Raw genomic sequence first — 23,613 nt, 5'->3', positions numbered from 1 at the left:
GAGACTCTCGGAGAACTCTGTTAGATGCACAGCCATCCATATAACTGAGGACAGAATGTGATCCTTGGGTACACTACAAGAACATGAACAAAATAGGGTGTCGGTTTACATTTGATGGGCTAATTGGCGATTAATAAGTAGTAAAAATACCTTGTAGATTTAATTTGTGTAAATGAATAGTACTCTGAGGCGCAGAACTTTCCATTACCTGACTTTTTTACATTTCCATTCATAACCCAAATATTACATTAGTAGAGGCCCAGTCCTGCAAACATTTATGCACATGAGTTAATTTTATTCATGTGAGTTCTCAACAGGACTGTTCACGTGTAAACTAATGCACATGTGTAAGTGACTGTAGGATCAGGCTTGTAGCTTTTTTATTATATTTAGAATGTATAACACATGTATGTAACTTTCACATTTAACAGTGAGAAGGATTTGTAATTATATTGTACTTTGTACCTAGGGATCTCAAATACAGTGAGGAACTCTACACATAATTCCTGCTAGCTATTACATTACTGTCCCCATTTTATAGATAGGAAGGCAGATGTGTCAAGAGGTTAATTGACCCAGGTCACAGAGGAAATCTGTACCATGAATGGGAAGAGAACCTAACTTGTATGACCTTTAATCACATGACCCACCTTCCCTTCCATCTAATTTCTTTCTTTTGTTTTCCATTGAAAGAAAAAGAAAATAAAGAGTAAAAATGTTTGCTGGTGGTTTCTAATATTCCAGTTTCTGTGGTCCCTTTAAACACTGAAGGACATATCTAAGGCCACATCTCCACTTCCTGCTCTGGAGATCAATCTACTGGCGTTCAATTTAGCTGGTCCAGTTAAGACCTGATAAATCAAATGTTGAGAGTGTCTCTGTTCGGTGCCTGTAATCCTCGCAAGAGAGGCCATCGGCCTCCCTCTGTGAAGATGACACCGAGCTCAGTTTAAGGTAAGCCGACTCCTTACATAACTGGAGTTGCATACCTCAATCTGACCTTCCGGGTCTAGTGTAGACCTGATCTCATTGAGATTGAATTGAAGGGGAAAGAGGAGAGAAGCAGGAATGATTCATGCAAACGGACAGGGTGATTTGTTGGTGCGTGCATTGTGCAGAAAGTCCTATGCATTTGCCTGCAGAGTCTGGTGGAATGCTGAATGATACTCATATGTTGACACTAAGTTCTGTACTTTTAGGCTCCCACATCAAAGAAACCCAGTCACCAGCCAAAATAAGTGGTGTTGGCAACCTCAGATAAACAGCCATTTGCAGACTTGAGTCACTTTGCCTCTGTCTAGTCACAGACTTATTTGTGAACTTCCTTCTGTAGTTTTCTGCAACAACGACACCCAGTGGCCAGCTAAATTATTCCAGGAAAAAGCATGAAGCATCTATAGCCTAGGTCAGTGTTTCTCAGCCAGTGGTACGAGTACCCATAGGGGTACTTGAGAGAAGTCTGGGGGGTAGGTCAACACAACTGAAATTTGGAGAAAACTGAATTTTTGTTTTAAGTTTTACAGCGCTTTATTATTTTTGTACTTTTTACGCCCACAAATTTCATCGCCTGCCTAGCTACAATTAAATTGTTTAAACAAATGTGTTGCAATGGTAGAAAAAAAAATGTGTGTCTGAAAACTGTAGGTACTGGGAATACTTACAACTTTTTTTTTTATGCGGTACCTTATAAAAAAAAAGGTTGAGAAATACTGGCCAAGGTGATGGGTCCCATTATTATTGAAGTGTCAGTAGCTCCGTGTTTTAATAACCAAGGAGGGCTTGAAAAATAGCCTGATAAAATGGAATATGGCACCATTCTTTTAAAAGGATTGTTGTTTGAGGTTTACTTCCTACCAGCTGCTGTTCACCTGAAGAACACTAACTTAGGAAGCAGTATAGGAAGCACTCAGACTGCTATGTCTCAATGTAGGGGTACGCCCTGTATCGCCGCAAGTACAATATGGTCAGCATCTGATGAGTGAGTGTCCGTGTTGTTGTTCAGAGGCACATTGTGTCTCCTATGAAACAGCCCATTTCAGTTTAAAGTTTTATAGTCACCACCATCCAGATGAGCCTATAGAAACGGATTCCTCTAAGAGGTGAAGGACATCAATTTAACCTAAAATAACCACTCAAAATCAGTTTCAAATTACAATTCAGATTCTGGGAAACCTGTTCTGTGCACTTCAAGGTTTCATTTGGGGTTTTCAGTCCAAACATTAAAAAAAAAGGGTACGGAATGTAATAGAAAATGATAACCTTTCAGTGTTCGGTGTGATTGTAACCATGTCGCTTACTGGCTTATTGTTGGTCCAGTAAAAGATTTTACCTCCTCTACCTTGTGTCACTAGCCTTTCTATGGATTTTTTGAATTTAGTAGAGAATTATAGCAATACCAACAAAACCTATAGGATGGTGCAAAATTCCATATAGAGGGATTATCATTTTTATATTCAGTTCAGTAGATCTTCAGAGGAATAATTATCCATCCCTACTGATTTTCTGAAGGAGCCTATTGATTGCATCATTATTAAATTTCAAAAGGCTTTTCTATAAAGATGCCCATGCGCTCTGTAGTCTTCAGCATGGGCCATACCCAGATCCCATTGCTGTAGGACTGAGTCCTAGCTGAGAGCGAGAGAGAAATATTTTAGAAAACGGGCGGACATGTTCACAGTGCAAGAGCAGTTTTCCCTGTCTGTCAGGATCTTCCCTCAGCCTCGCCCTCTGCTGAGGTCTGCCTCGGGTTTATCGTTGTGTTTGTTTTAGTAACATGTGCACCTCACTTCAGTTATCTTCGTCACAAAGAAGGGAGCCAGACTTATGAACTCTGGAAGTGGTTCCCACCCCTGGCTTTTGGCAAGCAAGAACTTGTACATTCCAAAATAGCTTGGAGGATTTGCGATGGGATATGAAACACTTCACTTGGAGGTTACCTGTCGGAGTCCAGCTGCCGCGATTGGAACGCCGTTCCTAGCCCTCGGGCTTTTCAGTGGCGTGTGTGAAATGAGTTGGTGATCTCAGTCCAGATCGTAAGAGGCTAACTACTTCATCAAAATCCACAACCCCCAGTAATGGATACCCTTGGGAGAGAGGCGGCATCCTCTTCCAGATGGCGAACCCCATCCAACCTGTGGATGGTGCTCCGCTCATTTCTCAACGTGCTGTCTTGAGCAGCCTGTAAATAACGGTGAAAAACATCTGGTTCCATTAAAAGGACAAACACGCTCTTTTCCTCTGTATGAGAAATGTCTTTTGTAAAAGGGGGAAAATACTATTGGCCACAGTCTCTGCTGAGTCTCCTTACTCAGGGTGTCATAGATAGTGAACTAATCTCATACTCTGGGCCATCTTTACCCAAATGCAGAATATGCAGATGCATAGGGCACCCAGAAATTTGGGGCACCACTGGTCTTAAGAACATAAGAATGGCCATACTGGGTCAGACCAAAGGTCCATCCAGCCCAGTATCCTGTCTGCTGACAGTAGCCAATGCCAGGTGCCCCAGAGGGAGTGAACTGAACAGGAAATGATCAAGCGATCTCTCTCCTGCCATCCATCTCCACCCTCTAACAAACAGAGGCTAGACACACCCATTTCTTACCCATCCTGGCTAATAGCCTATTAATGGACTTAACTTTTAAACCCTGTTATAATCCTAGCCTTCACAACTTCCTCTGGCAAGGAGTTCCACAGGTTGACTGTGCACTGTGTGAAGAAGAACTTCCTTTTATTTGTTTTAAACCTGCTGCCCATTAATTTCATTTGGTGACCCCTAGTTCTTATATGATGGGAACAAGGAAATAACTTTTCCTTATTCATTTTCTCCACACCACTCATGATTTTATAGACCTCTATCATATTCCCTCTTAGTCTCCTCTTTTCCATGCTGAAAAGTCCTAGTCTCTTTAATCTCTCCTCATATGGGACCCATTTCAAACCCCTAATCATTTTAGTTGCCCTTCTCCGAACCTTTTGTAATGCCAGTATCTATTTTTTGAGATGAGGAGACCATCTTAAAGTCCACTCACCCACCTCTTCTACTACCTGTCCTGTGGCTCTGCTTCCTCCAGGGAGGATCTAGGGAACTTAGAAGAGAAAAAGCCTGCCAGACCTATTAGCAGGACACTGAACCTATGAAAGAGCCATTTGAGTGATAATGAAGCTATTTAATAGGCATTTGCCACTCCCATATATACTGTTAGTCTCTAAATTTACTTTAGTTTAAAATTTGCTTTAAAATATTGAATTAGCGCATTGCTAAAGATTATACAATCATACCACTTAAAAATCATCTATTTATCTCCCCCCAACTCTCCCATTTGCCATTGGGCATAGGAGCACCAGTTTAATGGTATTGCATAGGATCCCATAAAGCTTAAGAATATCCCTGGTCCCATGCTTGGAAAAGGACCTGCCCACATGGTGTTTTCCCTAGGGATTTCATTTCCACGTGCTACCATTCCAGCTCCTGTCACCAGTAGAGATGATTGAGGGTTTGCCAACAAAAACATTTTTTCCTCCCAAAATGTCATTTTATTTAAATGAAAACTTTCTGTGGAAACTTCAGTTTCCACTACCTTTCATTTTGGGAATAAATATAAAAAAAAAATGAGGAGGGTGAAATGTTCTGGTTTGACACTTTTAGAATAGAAGGTATCGATTTCTCATTTGGAAATGACTTTTCATTTCAAAATGTATTTTAGTTCATATTATAAACATGAAAAAAGATGAAAAAAATAAAAAGAAGCTTTTTCCCCCCCAACTGACCGTAAGTGAGTTTTTTTTTTAAATTGTCATTCTGTGGGGAATTTCTACATTCTTCATTTTCATTCTAGTTCAGAACAAACTTTGAAATTCACAGAATTTCCCACAAAATGGATCCCATACAATTGTAATCACAGGCAAAAGGGAAAAAAATATTTAAAAGGCTTGTCTCTTTAATGTCCCCTGCAAAAAAGACCCTGTTCACACTTTAAATAGATTAATTGTAGGTTCACTTAGCATCAGCAAGAGGAGTATGGTGGTATCCCAAAAAAAAATCAGGACTAGATGATAAGATAATGGATTGTGTTTATGTAAAAGGTGGACACCTTTCTGTATTGTATTTCTCTTCCCTTTAGAATCAAACCTCAATGCCCCATCAGCAGTTAATGTATTTAATGTATTTACATTAAAAAGTCCTGAGCATCCTTTGTTATACTCTCTGTCAGTAGGGCTATGTCTAGACTGCAAGCCTCTTTCGAAACAGCCTCTTTCGAAAGAGAGCGTCTAGACTGCACGTTGAACTTTCGAAAAAGCGGCTTGCTTTTTCGAAAGAAAGCATCCAGTGAGTCTGGATGCTCTCTTTTGAAGAAGCCCTATTTACATTGAAGAATGCCTTCTTTCGAAAGAGGAACTTTCGAAAGAAGGCGTTCTTCCTTGTGAAATGAGGTTTACCGCCATCGAAAGAAAAGCCGCGTTCTTTTGATTTAATTTCAAAAGAACGCGGCTTGAGTCTGGACGCAGGGGAAGTTTTTTCGGAAAAAGGCTACTTTTCCCAAAAAAACCCCTGAGTCTGGACACAGCCTAGGAGAATTCCACACTATGCTCCATGTGCATTAAACTGTAATGCCTCTGTTTTCCGTACCCTCTTGTTGAGCTGCTATGGTACATTCTGGAAGTCCTTGGCCATGGTGCATAATGGGAAATGTAGTTCTACTGGGGAACCCAGACTATAGAGTGAGGGTCTGACACAACCAAATTCCATTTCCCTTGAGGAATTGTGATGGGACTTTTTCACTGACCGGAGACAGGGGGCGGGGAAGAGAAAGAAGAGGACAATTGGCCAAAAATGACTTGAGTTTTCTTGTCTTTTGGTGAAATATCAAAATTTTCCTCAGAATCAAAACATGTTGTGTGTGTGGGTTTTTTGTTTTTTGTTTTTTTTTTGTTGGAAACCTATTTTCTCTTGAGAAATAGAGGTGACAGAATGGGAGAAGAAGCAAAGATGACACAGTAGGAGAAGGACACAGATACATAATCAAGAGGACAGGGCATAATGACGGAACTGCAAAGGGAATGCATGTGCTGAAAAAATGAGTTTTTATTACATCTAGGAACAGTGAGAAACAATATCTTGGACCGATTCTCTGAGAGTCTGTGCAGGCTTGGGGGAGGGGGGGGTAAGTCTCTTAGTATAGCACTACATTGCAGCTCTAAATGAAACAAGAGGGATCAAAATCTGCTCTTAGTCACATAGGCGTCTGTCTGGAGAAACCTCATTGATTTTTGGTTTTCAGTCGCTCTCTAGCCATCTACAGTACAGCCCTGGTCCGAAATGTATTATGGAAGTATAGCCAGAGAAGGGATTACACGTAAGGAAGGAATGAAGTGGGGAATGGGACCCATATGGAGTTGCTCAGTGTTCAAAGTGTTACGCTTTTTGCCCTTTTCTGTTGTATTTCTTCATTCCAGCGGCAGTGTCCAGATGCAGTTAGGAGTCAGAATGTTGCACTGCCGAGAATAACATCAACCAGCATGGGAAAAAGATTTCTGCCCCGGCCCCTAACCCAGAGCCACACTGTGTGTTTGAGAGCCTGCTGCCCAAAACCAATGCCCATAGTTTGCACAGAAGTCCTTTAGCACACACTTTAGTTGCAGTTCTTCCCACCCAAGATAAAGAATCAGAAAGGGCCCCCTGCCTCACCACCACCCCCTCCCCATTCATACAATTCTTTGAAATGCAAAATATTATTCTGACTCTTGTTCCCCTTCTGCTACGATCAGCTTTTCTGGAAAAGGACAGGTGCCACCGGTGACATTTTGTGTTGCAGTGGAAGAGGTGCTGCATGGACCTTCAGCCCAGGAACGTTGCTCCCTCCTTTTCTTGGCCTCTTCCAGGGGCTGGTGCAGCCTGCAGCCTTGCCAAGGCATCTTTGGAGGGGCCTTTTTAAATGCAGCAACCTCTCCAGGCTGCCTGGTCTCTCTGAGTGCTGCATGCTACACCCACAACCCTTGAGGCAGACCTGCCCCCATCATGCCCTCTGGGCCATGTGCTAACGTTTGTGAGAGGGTACCCAAAGGGCACAATTTTCCACAGAGCGTAAGCTGAGGGAATCTTCCCCTGGGGTGGACTGGGGCTTTTAGGGCTAATTAGTGCCACTCCGGACTTTTTGCCTGGCATAAAGGGGCAAAAGAGAATTTAGGACGGAGGCTCGTTCCACAGGTTTCATGTGGCTTGTGGCTGCAGATTCCACCTGGGAGGAGGCGGGGTTGGAACAGCTGGGGGCGTTGAAAGGAAGTTTGGGTGTGTTAAGCAGGAGTGTCCACCCCGAAGTGGGGGGAGGTGCTCATGGAGAAAAGGGAGTCTAGAATGGCGGAACTGCTGCCAATCTTAAACTTAGCAAACTACATCCAGGAGCAGCAGAAGCTCCGTAGAAGTGGGGGGTACTATGGTCCTGCCCCCTGCACTGCCTGTTCAGCCTGAGGCCTCATCTCTACTCCACCCCAAGCCCCCACCCTCATGCTGCTCTTTCTTCCAAAGATCATATCCTTGTGCCACCCCGTCCTCTGAAACCGCACCCCTCCTCTTCCCTTCCCCCTCTCCCCCCACCCCATTCCCATGCCCTTGACTCCATCTTCCAACTAATTAGGTTTTTTACTACCACTGCTCCTATTAGAAGGTTGTTCCAGGATCTCACTCCTCTGATAGATAAAAACGTTCTTACAATTTCTGACTTCAATGTATTTATGGCTACTGCAGACCCCAGTTGTTCTTCTGCCAACATTGCCCCTTGGTTTGAACAGTTTAAATCCACCCTGGCTTTCTTGAAACTGGTCCCAGTTTCTTTTTTTTCCCCTTTTTTCTTTTAAAGCACCAGCCTCGGGGAAGCTTTTGACTAACCTTGTCTGCGTTTCCTTCTGGTTTATTATGGATCCAAACCCGATGAGCTTTGTAAGATTTTCGATTTCATTGGGCAACATTTTAAACTGCCTGGAGACATACTCCTCCGGCCCTGAAATCTATTCATCCTGGACCAGTGCACTCAATTCATTTCATTTTATATTCATATGATGACTGTGGCGGGCCCCTCCCGCCTGGGTCCCCGACACCCTTGTGATACAGTCTGGCCCTTTAAGCCAGGCCGAAGGCCCCCTGGCCTGAGTCCCCAAAACAGTTTATACTTGGCCCTATAAGCAGGGCCGAGTCCACAAAGCAAGTTTATCGTTGTAGCGGGGACACCCCCCAGGTAGGGGGACCCGAGCCCACCCTACTCCACCGGGTCCCAGCCCAGGGCCTTGTGAGCGACCAGGTACCGGGTCACTCCCTCGGCGGGGCCATCCAGCCGAAACGTGCCGAGGTTCTCGGGCCGGGAGAGGCAGCTCCCGCTCCTGCCCTGGGCCACTTCCTACCTGGATCCCCGGGCTTCCTTCCCCTGTACTTGCTCAGCTGGCTGCGATCTCCAGGCCGGCGTCCCCTCGGCAGGCAGTCTCCGGGTTGCACCAACTCGCCTCCGCCTTCCTTCCGGCCTCTCCTGGAGTCCCTGGCAACCACTGAGGGAGAGCTCCCTTCTCCAGTCCTTCTCCTTCGGCTGTCTCCCCAGACTGAGTCCTGGCCCAGGCTTTTATAGCCCTGCTGCAGCCCGGGCATGCTCGGTAGGGCTGTGGGGGAGGGGCTTCTGCAGCCAGGTAACCCTGGCTGGGCCCTGTAGGTTCAGTGCGGGGCTGCCTCGCCCCGTCACAATGACAAAACACTTTGCAGCAAATGGCAGCTGAAGAGGAAAGGGAATGTTTCGACTCACATGGGTCCAGATTGCAGAGACTGGAGCTGCATTTAGCTCCAATGTTCTTCAGACTCCAGCAGTTGTTGAGGGTGACTGAGAGAGAGTGACTCGGAAGGATGAAAGAACCTGTTAGCAGATGGGGCAACTTCTGGACAGCCAAGTGCCCCTTCGAGTCTCAAATATGGTGCATAATAATGAAAAGATAGATAGGAGCACAACATTTGAAGGAATGGAGTTTGTTGGCAAGGGGGTATGTATGAGGTCACCAGTGGAGTGTGGAGTGACACAATGGAGGGGTTAAAAAAATCCAGAGGTCAATACTTGCTGGTCACCTACTACAGTCGCATGGTGCCTTTCTGATGCACTAATCAATCAGCCTCTGCAAATGTTAAGTTAGACCTGTCTCAAAAAAATACACAGTTTGGAGAAGCAGTAAAGGAGTCAGTAAATATTTGCTGCAACAGTGACTATACAGCACTCGATTTTTGCATCTCCACTGATTGCTTAATTCTCGTGAAATTCAACTACAATAAACACTCGGGTTGTGCCAAATGTACTGAAAGTCAGTGTCCGAGAGAACGTGAAGTAATGACTTCTGGCTTCTCCTCTGAAGGAGCCCGAGGCCTAAAAGGTAACAAAACCTTATACTCAATGTCTCATTCACGACATGGAGAATGTAAAGAATTGAGACCTCCCGACACAGTTTACATTGGTCCTTTTTATGACTAATTGTGCAGAAAATAGCTCAGCTTGTAGTGTGCACGGAAACAGTTCAGGTTTCTGCTGTGTGTCAGCTAATGGCCTAGCAAGCCTTTCCTAGCCTAACTTCAAAGGCTCTACAATGGAGGCCTTTTGTGTGGGAATTATCTCTTGCTCCTTTGTACCATTTTATCCCTGTAAGCCACAGAACAATGAATCCTGAAGTGAACAGACAAAGTAATTTGTAGTAGCTCCCCAAATCCAGATAAAGCACATAATGTTTGCTTAGAAGCATTCTTCTTGCTCCTGTCACCTAAGGCAGATCGTATTTTTGTGTGTAAGAACTCCTGGGCTTATTTAACTTCTAAGGATTGTGGTTTGGTGCTTAGATACAAAGCTAATGGCTGAAATAAAAGACAGAAGTATGTAGCACTTTAAAGACTAACAAGATGGTTTATTAGGTGATGAGCTTTCGTGGACCAGATCAATATTGATCTGAGGAAGTGAGTCTGGCCCACGAAAGCTCATCACCTAATAAACCATCTTGTTAGTCTTTAAAGTGCTACATACTTCTGCCTTTTGTTTCAGCTAGACCAGACTAACACAGCTGCATCTCTATCAGTAAAGCTAATGGCATCGCTGAATATGCCTAAGGAAGCGCATAAAATGTGGATCTCTAGGACTACTTGCTTGTTGCTCTCAGAAGTGTTTGGAAAATGTCCCTGCAAGTCCCACCCAAAATATTTTGCCAAAATTACAAATGAAAATAATTGTATAATGATTTTCAGTGACAAACTTGGACTCATGGCAAAAAATTAAGAAAAAAGGGTTTTTCCCCCTGTTCTTTAGTCAAAAACTGTCAACCCTTCTCCACCCTATCATGCATTCATCCTCACCATTGCACTGATTTTCAGTTTTCCAATGAAAAAAAATCACTTTTTTTAAAGGAAAGCAGACACATGCCCTGAAAATGTCCATGTAGTCCAAACAGCAGTTTTCCAGTAGAAAAAAAAAGAGATGAAATAGGAAAATTTTGACCCACCCTAGGCACCATGACACACAACGTCTTCACTGAGAAATGCAGATCATCTGACCCTAAAACACAAGTTCGTACCTCTTGAGCGAAAAGGTGAAATCCTGATCCCAGTTAAGTCAAGGGTAAACTCCTATTTACTCATCTACACAAAGAGATATTCTGTGGCTACGTCTACACTGGCATGAATTTCCGGAAATGCTTAAAACGGAACAGTTTTCTGTTATAAGTATTTCCGGAAAAAGAGCGTCTACATTTGCAGGATGCTTTTCCGTAAAAGCCCCTTTTCCGGAAAAGCATCCATGGCCAATGTAGACGCGCTTTTCCGGAAAAAAGCCCCGATCGTCATTTTCGCGATCGGGGCTTTTTTGCGGAAAACACTACTGTGCTGTCTACACTGGCCCTTTTCCAGAACAGTTTTCCGGAAAAAGGACTGTTGCCCGAGCGGGAGCAGCATAGTTTTTCCGGAAAAGCAGCTGATTTCTTACAGTAGATCATCAGTGCTTTTCCAGAAATTCAAGGGGCCAGTGTAGACAACTCGCAGCTTATTCCGGAAAAGCGGCTGATTTTCCGGAATAAGTGGCCCAGTGTAGACACAGCCACAACGTATCCAGTTTAATAAAGTAAATTATAGCCAAACTTTGAGTTCACTGAGGCTGCGTCTAGACTGGCATGATTTTCCGCAAATGCTTTTAATGGAAAAAATTTTACGTTAAAAGCATTTGTGGAAAAGAGAGTCTAGATTGGCACGGATGCTTTTGCGCAAAAGCACTTTTTGCAAAAAAGCATCCGTGCCAGTCTAGACGCGGTTTTGCGCAAGAAAGCCCAGATAGCCATTTTAGCCATCGGGGCTTTTTTGCTCAAAACAGTCCTCCCCTGTCTACACTGGCCCTCTTGCGCAAATACATTTGCACAAGAGGGCTCATCCCTGAACGGGAGCATCATAGTATTTGCGCAAGAACACTGACAATCTTACATTAGATCGTCAGTGTTCTTGCGCAAATACAAGTGGCCAGTATAGACAGCTGGCAAGTTTTTCCACAAAAGCAACTGCTTTTGCGGAAAAACTTGCCAGTCTAGACACAGCCTGAATGTTTAGCATTGGAAATTACCCTCTAGCAAAGGCCTTTAGTATCGTCTTGTTTAAAAAGCATATGGATTACTTTTACTCCCCATTCCTGTTCTGCATTGAATCAAATTCAGTGAAAAAGGGTAGAAGTTGACTCTAAATATGCGTCAATTCAGGACATGTTAATTAGAAATGTAGTGCGGCAGAGTTTTCTTAAGAGATGTCTCAATTTTAAATGTTGTACAATACTTATTACAGTACTAACAGCTATTTAGACTTCAAACAGTCATGAGTTTGACTCATGTTTGTCATGAGTATTATACATACAGATGTATTTATAGGCTTGGGACAAGTCTATTTTTTAAAAATTTTTACAGAGTTTTTTATATTTTGATCTTCTTAAATTTCCACAGTTGTGCAAAATTATAGGTTCATTACATTTTTGTATGTTTATTTTAAATGTTTAGAGTTGCACTATATTATGCACAGGTCAGGTAATTGCTTAATGACACTAAATGTTGAAATTCAGAAAGGTAAAGCTTCATAACCATTAAAACACAAATTGTCAACGTTGCATGTCAAAATACACAAAGTAGATATCCTTATATCAAACTCTCATAAACTCTCAGGCACCATTTTCTTATTTTCCCTTTATTACCATTTGTTTGCAACAATGAAGCTCATTTTAACTTAAATTGTTAATGGAGATTTTGCAGTATTCATGTTAGTGCCTCATATATACGCAATACCACATAAACTTCTGTGTAGCAGGTCTTTTATTTCTCCTTTCAGCTGCTTTTCTCTGCATATTTACTCGGTATTCCCAGGATAGTAGATATTCTGACCTTTTTAGCATTAGCTCTCATCAACTGTCACACTAAATCAGGATAATATGTAAAGAATTTTTCATCCAAGTTTAGGATAAATAGTGAGTAGCGGCTGAGAAGATAGGTTATCTATCTATCTATCTATCTATCTATCTATCTATCTATCTATCTATCTATCTATCTATCTATCTATCTATCTATCTATCTATCTATCTATCTCCAAAGTTTTCAATGAGTCTAACTTCCTAAAGCTTTTACCTTTGGCTATGTCTAGACTGCAAGCCTCTTTCGAAACAGGCTTTTTCGAAAGATACTTTCAAAAAAGCCTCTTTTGAAAGAGAGCGTCTAGACGGCACGCGGAACTTTCGAAAAAGCAAGCCGCTTTTTCGAAAGAAAGCAGCAAGTGAGTCTGGATGCTCTCTTTCTAAAAAGCCCTGTTTGCTTTCAAGAACGCCTTTTTTCGAAAGAGCACTTTCGAAAAAAGGCGTTCTTCCTCGTGCAATGAGGTTTACCGCCGTCAAAAGAAAAGCCGCGTTCTTTCGATTTAATTTCGAAAGAACACGGCTGCAGTCTAGACGCAGGTGAAGTTTTTTCGAAAAAAGGCTACTTTTTTCGAAAAAAACCCTGAGTCTAGACACAGCCTTTGAGGATAACATTTTCCAGGCTTCTTCTCTAACAGAAAGGGAATTATTTTGGAAAGTATTAACAAAAAGGTGTTGCTATTTTTCAGTAAGTGGAGAGAGAATGAAATATACCCAAGCTACTACAGGTTGAACCTCTGTGGTTCGGAACTCTCTGGTCAGCAACCTCCATGGTCCGGCAGAATCATGGATGTTTCTGGACTAGAGAGCCCCAGCACAGAGGTTACCGGTGCTTGTGAGCAGAGCTGGCCAGTGGGGCAGGGGAGCCCACAGGGCACCAGAGCCTGCAGCCAGCCAGGCTGGGAAGCCAGAGCCCATGGGGCAGGGAGGGCAGTAGAGTTCACAGCCGGTGGAGCTAGGAAGACAGCAGAGCCTCCAGAGTCTGCTTATAGCTTATATCAACTTTTGGCGCTATCTACACAGCAGTTATTTCAAAATAGAGCAGTCTTTCCCTGACTTCCCTTACTCCTCATACAATGAAGGTTACGGGAGTTGGAGTAAGAAGCCCATTATTTCAAATGTATTTAGAAATAATGGGCTTACTGTGTAAATATGCACAACATTATTTCGGAATAAGTGACATTATTTCAAAATAACTCTGCTGTGTAGACATAGCCTTTAAGACCAGCTCTTCTGTTTCCATGGTGATGTTTCTGGGAATGCTTAGTTCCTTGAAGAGACAGTCTTTTGGACATTAGAATAAGTGGGTTCCAGCTCTTGTTTCCTGTGAACTATCTGCTTTGAAATATATTAATCTCATGAACAATCTTTGATTCTGAGACTTAGCAGTACCCTCTCTTATCCTCTGCAATTTCTGGGCAAATCTAAAGCACCACTGTGATACCATTAAAAAGTTTTCCTAATGAATAATTAAGGCAGAGGACTGGAGGGCTCAAGGCAAAGTGATGGATAGCAGATCTTTTTCCATTTATATGTCTGGTTTGGCTCCTTCTAGGTAAATAATGAGCAAATATTGATAGGGTCCAAACAGGGTTGGGCGACATGATTAATAGTCTCTGTCCTCATCCTGGAATTAACAGGTAGCAGATTTAAAGGAGAAAGTATGTCTTCACTCAGGCTGTGTCTAGACTGCATCCTTTTTCGTAAAAGGGATACAAATTAGACACATCGCAATCGCAAATGAAGTGGGGATTTAAATCCCCCCCGCTTCATTTGCATAAACATGGCTGCCGCTTTTTTTCGGCTCAGAGCTTTGCTGGAAAAAAGCGCCAGCCTGGATGGGGATCTTTCGGAAAATAAAGCCTTTTCCGAAAGATCACTTATTCCTTTTTTTAAGGATACAGCCACAATGAATAGTCAACCTGTGGAACTCCTTGCCAGAGGACATTGTGAAGGCCAGGACTTTAAGGCTATGTCTAGATTATGGAACAGGGAATGCGTCTGCTCTTCCGACATTTTTTTCAGAAAAGCAGACACACTCTTTTGGAAACCCTGTCTTCCTCATGCCATGAAGAAGAAGGGCTCCTCCAAAAGAGGAGGTTTTTCCAAAATTTGGCCCAGTATAGACAGGCCAATTTTTTGAAAAGCCTCTTCCAAAAAAACTATCAGAAAAAGGTCTGCAAATTGCGTACCTTTTGCCCCCCAAAAATGGTAGTGTAGACCTAGCCTAACAGGGTTCAAAAAAGAATTAGATAGATTCATGGACGATTGGTCCATCAATGTCTATTATCCAAGATGGGCAGGAATAGTGTCCCTAGCCTCTGTTTTCTTTGGTCTGACCCAGTAGCCATTTGAATGTTCTTATGTTCTGGTGGATAGGTGTCTGTATGAAAAAAAATGTTAATTAATAGAAGCCAGCCCCAACACTGTTGTATTTCAGCCCACTACAAATGGCAGAAGACAGAGAACAAGTGTGTGCAATATTTGGAATGCAGCGAGAAGAAAGCTGCCACCACCCATACATCCTTCAGCCTATATAACTTAGGTACTCAACAAAAGCCAACTGACTTCCTAGATAGCATCCTTAACAGTCTTAACAGAGAGCCCAAGGGATCAGAAGGCAACAATATCCTCTCTCCCCAAATGTACTTAAAGTGTTTTGTTGGGAAGCTTATAATGCCGTTGCCCAGGTCATGACTGTAATGTAGATGCGGATTTACGGTTGTCATTATGCTACTTTTGACCAGGACTAAATGAATGAACAACTATGAAGGATTACAATTGTGTTTCTTTTGGCATTATAATGTAAAGGTCACAGGTTAATAGAATTCAGGACACTTGTTCTCACAAAGAAAATAGTTGGCACTGAATATTCCATTTCATGAAACACTAGGGCGTTGGAAGATGAACACTGACACATCTTTGTTCCTTCCTCATCCCGCTTTCAGGCCTCTGTTTAATTGGCGGTAGGATTGAGCCATTGTTTGCTCTGGCGTTGCTTAAAAAACCCCCAGCACTGATCAGATCAAATTAATCAGTCTCAAATGTCGTACGCTCTCACTCTGAGGGTGTGGAACACATTTTTGGGACGGCTCCGTTGGCTTTCAGTGTAAGCAAGTTAGCCAGGGGAAAAATCAAATTTTGATTTTTCTGAAAAGGAGGTAATGGAATCCTGGAACACGTTAGGGCCTGCAAATGTGATTTTAATCGCTTGAAGAAATGTCTTTTGGCTAAAACGTGTTTACGATGCTTGCGGGTTGCACTAAAACCCCTCTCGCCCCCTCACCCTCACAACTGATACTAATTAGCATCCTTGTTGGCAGTTTAAGCAGGAAGGCCAAGGCTTAAAAAGACTGGAGACTGAATTACCCTTGAATTCTCAGGGTGCATCTACACGCAAGTGGTTGCCCACGGCAACAAGAATCAGAGCCCAGGTTGACAGACATAGGCTTGCTCTCCAAAAAATGCCTAGGGAAGGGGCTAAAACTCTGAAACCTAGAGGTGGGGGGGTGCACTTCAGAAAGTCTATGGACAATGCCCTGTGGGAGGGCTGAAGAGATCCAAAAGGTAGAAGAACATTTTTGTTTGTTCAGAACATTTTAGTTTGGACTCTTGGTACTCGAGAAGAGATTACACTTTTGTGACTTGGCTGGAGAGCAAAGTCACATCTCCCACCCAGATCTGTATCTGGGACACTGAGAAGACCAACCTCAGAGAGGGAAACTGAGGCAGGGGGTGTCAGCCATAGAACACCAAGCCAACATGGCAGTCTGAGATAACTGCACCCTTGTGACAAATCCCAAAGGCTCAAAACCCCACAGTCCCATGGAAACAATCCAGTATGCATATTTATTGGTCTCGTGACGTATTAATATGTGGAGTGAGCAATGCTGCAATTCACCGATGTGCAGAAAACCAGCTTAAGATCTATCCATTCTGGGTCCCACTTAAGCCATTTACCCTAGAAAAAGAATTATGTCCTAAGCCATCATGCAAACATAACCATTCACACAAGTATTAGGAACATTAAGTAACAAGGAATATAAACACGGCCAGAGAGCACCGTGGTATTTATCAGAGTATTTGTGTCCTGCGTTCCACCCATGCCTACTCCTGAATAGAAACCTAATACAACTAGGATAACTAAATAATCTTTCTCTCACCTTTTGCAGGTACAATTGTACTACAAGTTGAGCCTTGCTAGTCCGGCACTCTCTGATCTGGCAACATCCGTGGTCCGGCAAGATTTTAGTTAACTGGATGTCCACTTATCATGGGTGCGGCCAAGTTTCCCGCAGTCCCATAAAGTTTTTTTACAGCCGCCAGTCCTATCTCTCAGTGTTCTGTGCTATTATTTAGCTCTTATTTACCCCCTAAGGGTACATCTAAACTACATGGCTCCATCGACGGAGCCATGTAGATTAGTGTACTCAAAAAAGGGAAATGAAGTGGCAATTTAAATAATTGCTGCTTCATTTACATCAAAAAGGCTGCCACACTGTACAAGGACTTTCCTTGTCAACCGCGGAGCATCCAGACTTCCGCGCTGTGCCACCAAACAGCTAATCGGCATAGCACGGCACCCATTTTGATGTAAATAAAGCGGTGATTATTTAAATCACTGCTTCATTTCCCTATGTCTAGAAAGTTCATCTACATGGCTCCGTGGACAGAGCCATGTAGTCTAGACATACCCTAAATGTCTTCTAAGAGTCCAGTAAGCAGCTGAAGTTTTGGTAATGCTGCTAGACCATATTGACCTCAAGTGGTCCAGCAAATTCTCTGGTTTGGTACCGGTCAGGTCCTGAGGGTGCCGGACTAGAGAAATTCAACTTGTATCTGTGTGAAGAGATTATTTTGAGTGTGCATGTACATGTGTGTGTTTAAACATTTGTTCCTGCCATGAGGGCAGGGGACTGGACTCTAGGACCTCTCGAGGTGCCTTCCAGTTCTAGTGTTCTATGATTCTATGAAAATTGCAGCCCTGCTGGACACCCCCAACAACGTGCAGGTTCCAAGATACAGTTGGAGAATTGGCCCTTCAGTTGCTCGCCCATCTGATTGATCTGTTGCCCACATAGGTCAGCGCATTAGGCTACCAGTTGGCTAGTCTCTTTCCTACTGCTCAAAGAGCCATAGTGGACCAAGCTGTGAGAAGCTGAGTCCTGTTCAGGAGTCAGGACCTCCGTGCTTGTGTCCAAAGGAGGAAGGGCCTTCCCCAAGCAGTGTGAGTGATGCTGCTGTTTTTATGTCCCCGTTTTAGGTCATTTCCTGGGTAACAACACCGTGATTGATGTGCTGAGACAGGCTGGCTTTGAAGTGGAGCATACCCCTGCTGGACAACCTATTGGAACGTAAGCAGCGGCCTGTAGATCCTTTAGCCTCTCTCTCTCTCTCTTTTTCTGCAAGGGAGCAAGGTTATGTTATTGAATGGGGAGGGTGCATTACCTTCTTCCCTATGTAGTGACAGGTCCTTGTTTCAATGGACGGCATCTGAAATGCCAGCAGCTCTACATCGATTGTGCGACACTGTGGCAGTAGGTAGTTCCTGTCACTGGTGTTGACATGGATGCTACTTATTCATGCCAACGGTGCTGCAACCGTTCATGTAGTGGGGGGTGCTGAGAGTCATTGATCTGAACTGCAAAACCCTATAGATGATGGAAACCACTTCAAGGCAGGAGGTGTAGCCGCCCCCCCAGCGCTCTTAGTGCACATGAGATCAGATGCACCATGGTAGACACAAGAACAGGTCAATGCATTGAGAGGTGGTACCATTCCATTGTTAAGAATTACCCTTGTCCTTGTCAGTTTCTTCCCCGGTCAGCTTTGCAACTGCCTCTTCCCCTATCCCTTCACCTCAGCACGTCAGGGCTGTGGCGTATTGCTGGCGATGCACCTGCCATGGAGCTAATATTGATGCTTCTTTATGCTTGGCCCCCCTCTTTTCAAGAGAGGGATAATGATTTTCCTATAAGGGCTCGTGTGTGCATCTGTGTACCAGACAAAGTGCCCACCTAGAGAGGAGTTCTATCCAGGGAAATGCAGCTAACATTGGCGGACATTGTTTCTCCATCAGAGTGTTAGCAAACCCATGTGTAACCCACACATCTACGCTGCGTCTAGACTGGCATGATTTTCCGCAAATGCTTTTAACGGAACAGTTTTCCGTTAAAAGCATTTGCGGAAAAGAGCATCTAAATTGGCACGAACGCTTTTCCGCAAAAGCACTACTTGCGGACAAACGTTCGTGCCAATCTAGACGCGCTTTTGTGCAAAAAAGCCCCGATCGCCATTTTTGTGATCGGGGCTTTTTTGCGCAAAACAAATCTGAGCTGTCTACACTGGCCCTTTTGTGCAAAAGCTTGCACAAGAGGGACTTTTGCCTGAACGGGAGCATCATAGTATTTGCACAAGAACACTGACAATCTTACATGAGATCGTCAGTGTTCTTGCGGAAATTCAAGCAGCCAGTGTAGACAGCTGGCAAGTTTTTCCACAAAAGCAGCTGCTTTTGTGGAAAACTTGCCAGTCTAGACACAGCCCTAGTGTGGTTACTGAGCAATGCAAGTGGTACTTAGACCACAGCAATAATTAAGACCAAGAGACTGCTACAGCATGGGTTGGGAGCCAGTTGGTTTTTAGCTCAGAGGGTAGAGGCTCCTATACTCAGCTCCAGAGATTCTAGGTTCAAATCCACTTGGTGGCCGTTACAAGTGGTAGCAGTTACACATGCTAGAAATAAGTTCTAATGGCTCAATTCTGAGCAACTTCAGCTGTGTTCCCTCCCTATGGCCTGTGAAGGGCACCCACTCTCAGCTTCTGGCTCCTCAATCATCACCTTTCTTGGGCAGGGGCTTATATCTCGTTCGTGCCTCACTAGGGTTTTTCCTGGCTGCACTGATCCCTGCCTACAATGTGCGATTCCCAGCAAGCTAAATGGCTTAAATAGACCAAAGTCTGTGCTTTGCTTTGGCTCCAGAGGCCATGAACAGCATAATGACCTACCATGGTACATTAGTACATCACTCTGCATCCACAAGAACATTTATTGTTGATGTTAAAAAAAATCCAGAGAGAAAAAAAAATACGAGAACCTAAATGCATGCTAAAAGGTTTACCCAATGTCATCCCAGTTCCAGCCTTTCAGGTGTCAGTCCTTCAAAGTCCACTGCTGGGTTTTACCGACAGGTTACAAGTTCATCACAGTCTCAGATTCACAACCAGCATGGCCCGGAGTAGTTCAATCTTTTCTTTATACAGCTTGGGCCTTTGATCTTGGCCTCTTGTAACAGATGATTGGAGGACAATGGTCCACTCTTTGGGGAATACTTTCAAAAGGCTGGATTTGTGCATACCCAGAGGTAAGGAATTCACATTCACATCTCCCGAGAAATTCCCGAGGGAAACAGTTTAATATATTTTGTTCCCCAAACCCATTTTTGCCTAGCACATTCTTCTATATCAGGGATGGCCAACCCATAGCTCATGAGCCGCATGAAGCTCTTCAAAAAGAAAATTGTGGCTCTCGTACCCGTAGCTCGTGACTCTGAAAAGGGCAGCGTGTTTCTGTCTGCACGGGACGCTGGTGCAGACTTCAAAATGGCCACTCTTAAACGTGCTGCGGCTTTTTTTTGAAGGGGGGAGGTTTGCTCAACAACTTTTTTCCTCAGCTCTTTGTGCTGTATCCACCGTTACTTTGGCTCTTCGTCTGCAACAGGTTGCCCACCCCTGTTCTTTAGAGTCCCTTTAGCTTCTGGCTCTTACACTTCACACATCTCCCCCCATCAAGAGATTACATACAATCATAAGAACATAAGAACATAAGAACGGCCGTACTGGGTCAGACCAAAGGTCCTTCTAGCCCAGTATCCTGTCTACCGACAGCACCAGCACCAGGTGCCCCAGAGAGGGTGGACCAAAGACAATGATCAAGCGATTTGTCTCCTGCCATCTCTCTCCAGCCTCTGACAAACAGAGGCCAAGGACACCATTTTATTCCCTGGCTAATAGCCTTTTATGGACCTAACCTCCATGAAATTATCTAGCTTCTCTTTAAACTCTATTATAGTCCTAGCCTTCACAGCCTCCTCTGGCAAGGAGTTCCACAGGTTGGCTACACGCTGTGTGAAGAACTTTCTTTTATTCGTTTTAAACCTTTTAGTCCCAGCTCACAAGCATATATAAATGATTCATTCAATACAATGGACTCTTAGGATACTTAAACTTAATTCAATAAGGTCTCTCTAGGATATTGCAGGAAGTTGCCAAAATCTGCCAATTGGTAGCATTTTCCTGTCCTTAGTGGGACCAACAGGGTACAATGCTAAAATGAGGTGAGTTTCAGTATGCAGGAGCAATTGCAAGGTTAACAAATCTTGCCTGTTTGTGCTCTGTGTATATAGACGCTGTCAAGATTGATACAGTCCTAACATTTGGCTGATTGAACCTTGTTTGCAAAATTCCTGCAATCCTTCATATGGAATGGGATACATTATTTTCCTGCATAAGTATCCTTGACGCAAAGTTTATCCTAAATGCCACACACACAGAGTTTGTTCAGCAATAAAACTTCAGAGTTAAATAATATCAGGAGGAGAGAGAAATGAAAAGGCATCAGAATGAAAGAAGGACATGCGGTCAGCGATGAAATGGAAAGTCACTAGGGACAGAAAGACTGAAATACTTAGTAAATGGGAAGAGTTTGTGGAGTTTAACTGAAAAGAGTCGGAAAAGGTCCTCGCCCCTTCCTCACCCATGGCAAATGTGGATGAAAACAAACTACTGGGTTAGCGTTCATCAAAATTTTAATGAATAATGTTGATGGTTAATAAAAAACATAAAAACAAAGATTCCTAACATTTTGAGGGTTGGGGCTCTGCTTTCCAACAAAAAAAAAAGTAAGACCTTTTCCAGTAGCAGTGTCAATTGTTTGAAACCTACTCTTCTTTTTGTAAAAAAAAGTTTCATTTGAAGATTTTTGAGCAGCCCTAATTAAAACCATAAATTCTTGGTGCTCCAGTCCAAGAGAGTATGACGTAGAACAGAGCCGAACTAAGGTACAGGCCAACCAGGCTACCGCCCGGGGTGCCCCATTGTAGGGGGCGCCGAACAGGGCTGCCGGGCCAGGCAGGGGCGGCACTGCACATGCTCTACGCACCTGGGGTGATGCCACGCATGCGCCAGGTGCCCGGGGGTGGCGCCGCGCTCCCGGGGCTCGAGGTGCGCGAATGGCTCGGGCCGGCCCTGATGTAGAATTATATGAGAGACTTAGTAAATTGCTGTATTCTGTCTCCTAAACCCATGGACTCTGTGTTTTTGTTGTTCTCCGCTCCCATAAAAAAGAATCGTAAAAAACTTGCATGCTATGGAGTAGCAAGGATATGAAAGGAGAGGGAGGAGTCCTGTGCTAGATATTTATATGTATGTTAGACAAATAGCTACCAGGGATGGTCAAGGAAGTTTATATAAACTTGCCTCTGCATGGGCAGATGGATTACATGACATCCTGAGATCTCTCCCAGCTCTCTAGTCCTATGATTCTATGTGAGCTAGATTAAACTAGGAAGAGTTGTTGTCTAGTAGTATACTATGGAGTTTGGGTATGGCATTGGTGAATAGGGCATAAATGCCTAAAGAGACATAGCCATAGCTGTGGAGATTTTACTCCATGTCTTCACCAAGTGTAAGTCTACACAGCAGCATTATTTTGGAATAACTGACATTATTCCTCAATGATGAAGAGCATGTCTATGCTGCAAGCCGCTATTTTGAAATAATGTCGAGCGGGAGAACTGTTTACTCCAACTCATGGTAACCCTCATTTCACGAGGAGTAAGCGAAGTCGGAGGAAGAGAGTTCTTCCTTAAACTTCCTGTTGTGTAGACCTGTGGATGTATGGCAGGGAAGAGAGATTATCCTTTAGGTAGCCAACGCATGTGGTTTTCATTATTTTCCTTTCAGGTCACTAGGTTCCATGTCTCCAAAACAAATCTCGCTTTGCTATTTTCTACATCTCTCACTTGCTAAACGTCACTCTCCATTCGGAGTGATGTTTGCAAATCAGTGTTACCTGTACATTTCATGAACATGCCATTTACACCTTTGTATAGACCACTGCGGTGCGTCTACACAGCAGCAATAAAGCCGAGTTAAGCTATTTCGACTTCAGCTACACAGTTGATGTAGCTGAAGTTGCGTCGCTTAATTCAACTTTATTGCTGCTGTGTAGACGCACCCCAGTGGTCTACACAAAGGTTAAATGGCATGTTCATGAAATGTACGGGTAACACTGATTTGCAAACATCACTCCGAATGGAGAGTGACGTTTAGCAAGTGAGAGACGTAGAAAATAGCAAAGGGAGATTCATTTTGGAGACATGGAACCTAGTGGCCTGAAAGGAAAATAACGAAAACCACATGCACTTCCTATCTGAAGGATTATCTCTCTCCCCTGCTATGCGCCCACAGGTCTCCTTTGTAAAGGAAAGGCAGCTGTTGAGAAGTGGGAGCCATGGAAGGTGCTTCCCCCCTTGGTCTGAAATAATCGGTATTTGGCCACCTCTGGGCATGCTCAGGGTATGCTCCCAGCATAACGAGGAGCAGAAAGAACGATTTTTGGAGTCAACTGACTGGCTGAGTTCCTGTCTGACTGACTATTTAATGGTGCTGAGTGTATGTTGTAATATGGAGTGGTAGGGAGTCTGAAGTTTGTACAAGTGCCTCTATTTTTTAAAGCTATTTAAATTGATTTAAGTACAAATACACAAAAAGGGAGGGAAAGTCCTGGGAAGTCCTTTTGCTGAAAGAGACACCTAGTGGTGGTCATGGACAACAAATATGAGCGTGGCTCAAAACAAAAGTCCCATACACTTTTGAGTCACATGCAGGGAGACATAAATTTAAGGAACCTGGTTGCTTTTGCATGAACTTCGTAAGACTGCACACGAAATAATAATGGGTCTGAGTGTCCTCTCATTTGTGCCAATGCAGACTAGGAGAATCTCTGCTGATCTGAATGGAATTACAGTGGCATAAAAGAAGAGGAAATCACTGTGTTGCTATACTGGCAAAAGTTAGTTGAGAAACTAAAAGGAGTTCAAAAAGGAATAGCCTGGTGGCACCTTAGGGCTTGTCTAGACTATGCTGACGTTTCAAAAGAGGATATGCAAATTCCACG

General features: G+C 43.6%; 1 protein-coding gene across 1 annotated transcript in view; it reads left to right on the top strand.

Annotated features, from left to right (window-relative positions):
* TRABD2B (TraB domain containing 2B) overlaps nt 1–23,613 on the top strand; it is a 540,364-nt gene that overhangs the window by 433,330 nt on the left and 83,421 nt on the right. The window contains exon 5 of the mRNA XM_006126436.4: nt 17,698–17,788. Coding sequence (XP_006126498.2) covers nt 17,698–17,788 — 91 coding nt within the window. The remainder of the gene's footprint in view (nt 1–17,697; nt 17,789–23,613) is intronic.

The sequence above is a fragment of the Pelodiscus sinensis genome, chromosome 9 (assembly GCF_052426305.1).
Source record: "Pelodiscus sinensis isolate ZL-2025 chromosome 9, ASM5242630v1, whole genome shotgun sequence".
NCBI lineage: Eukaryota > Metazoa > Chordata > Testudines > Trionychidae > Pelodiscus > Pelodiscus sinensis.
This window is presented reverse-complemented; position numbering and strand designations above follow the sequence as displayed.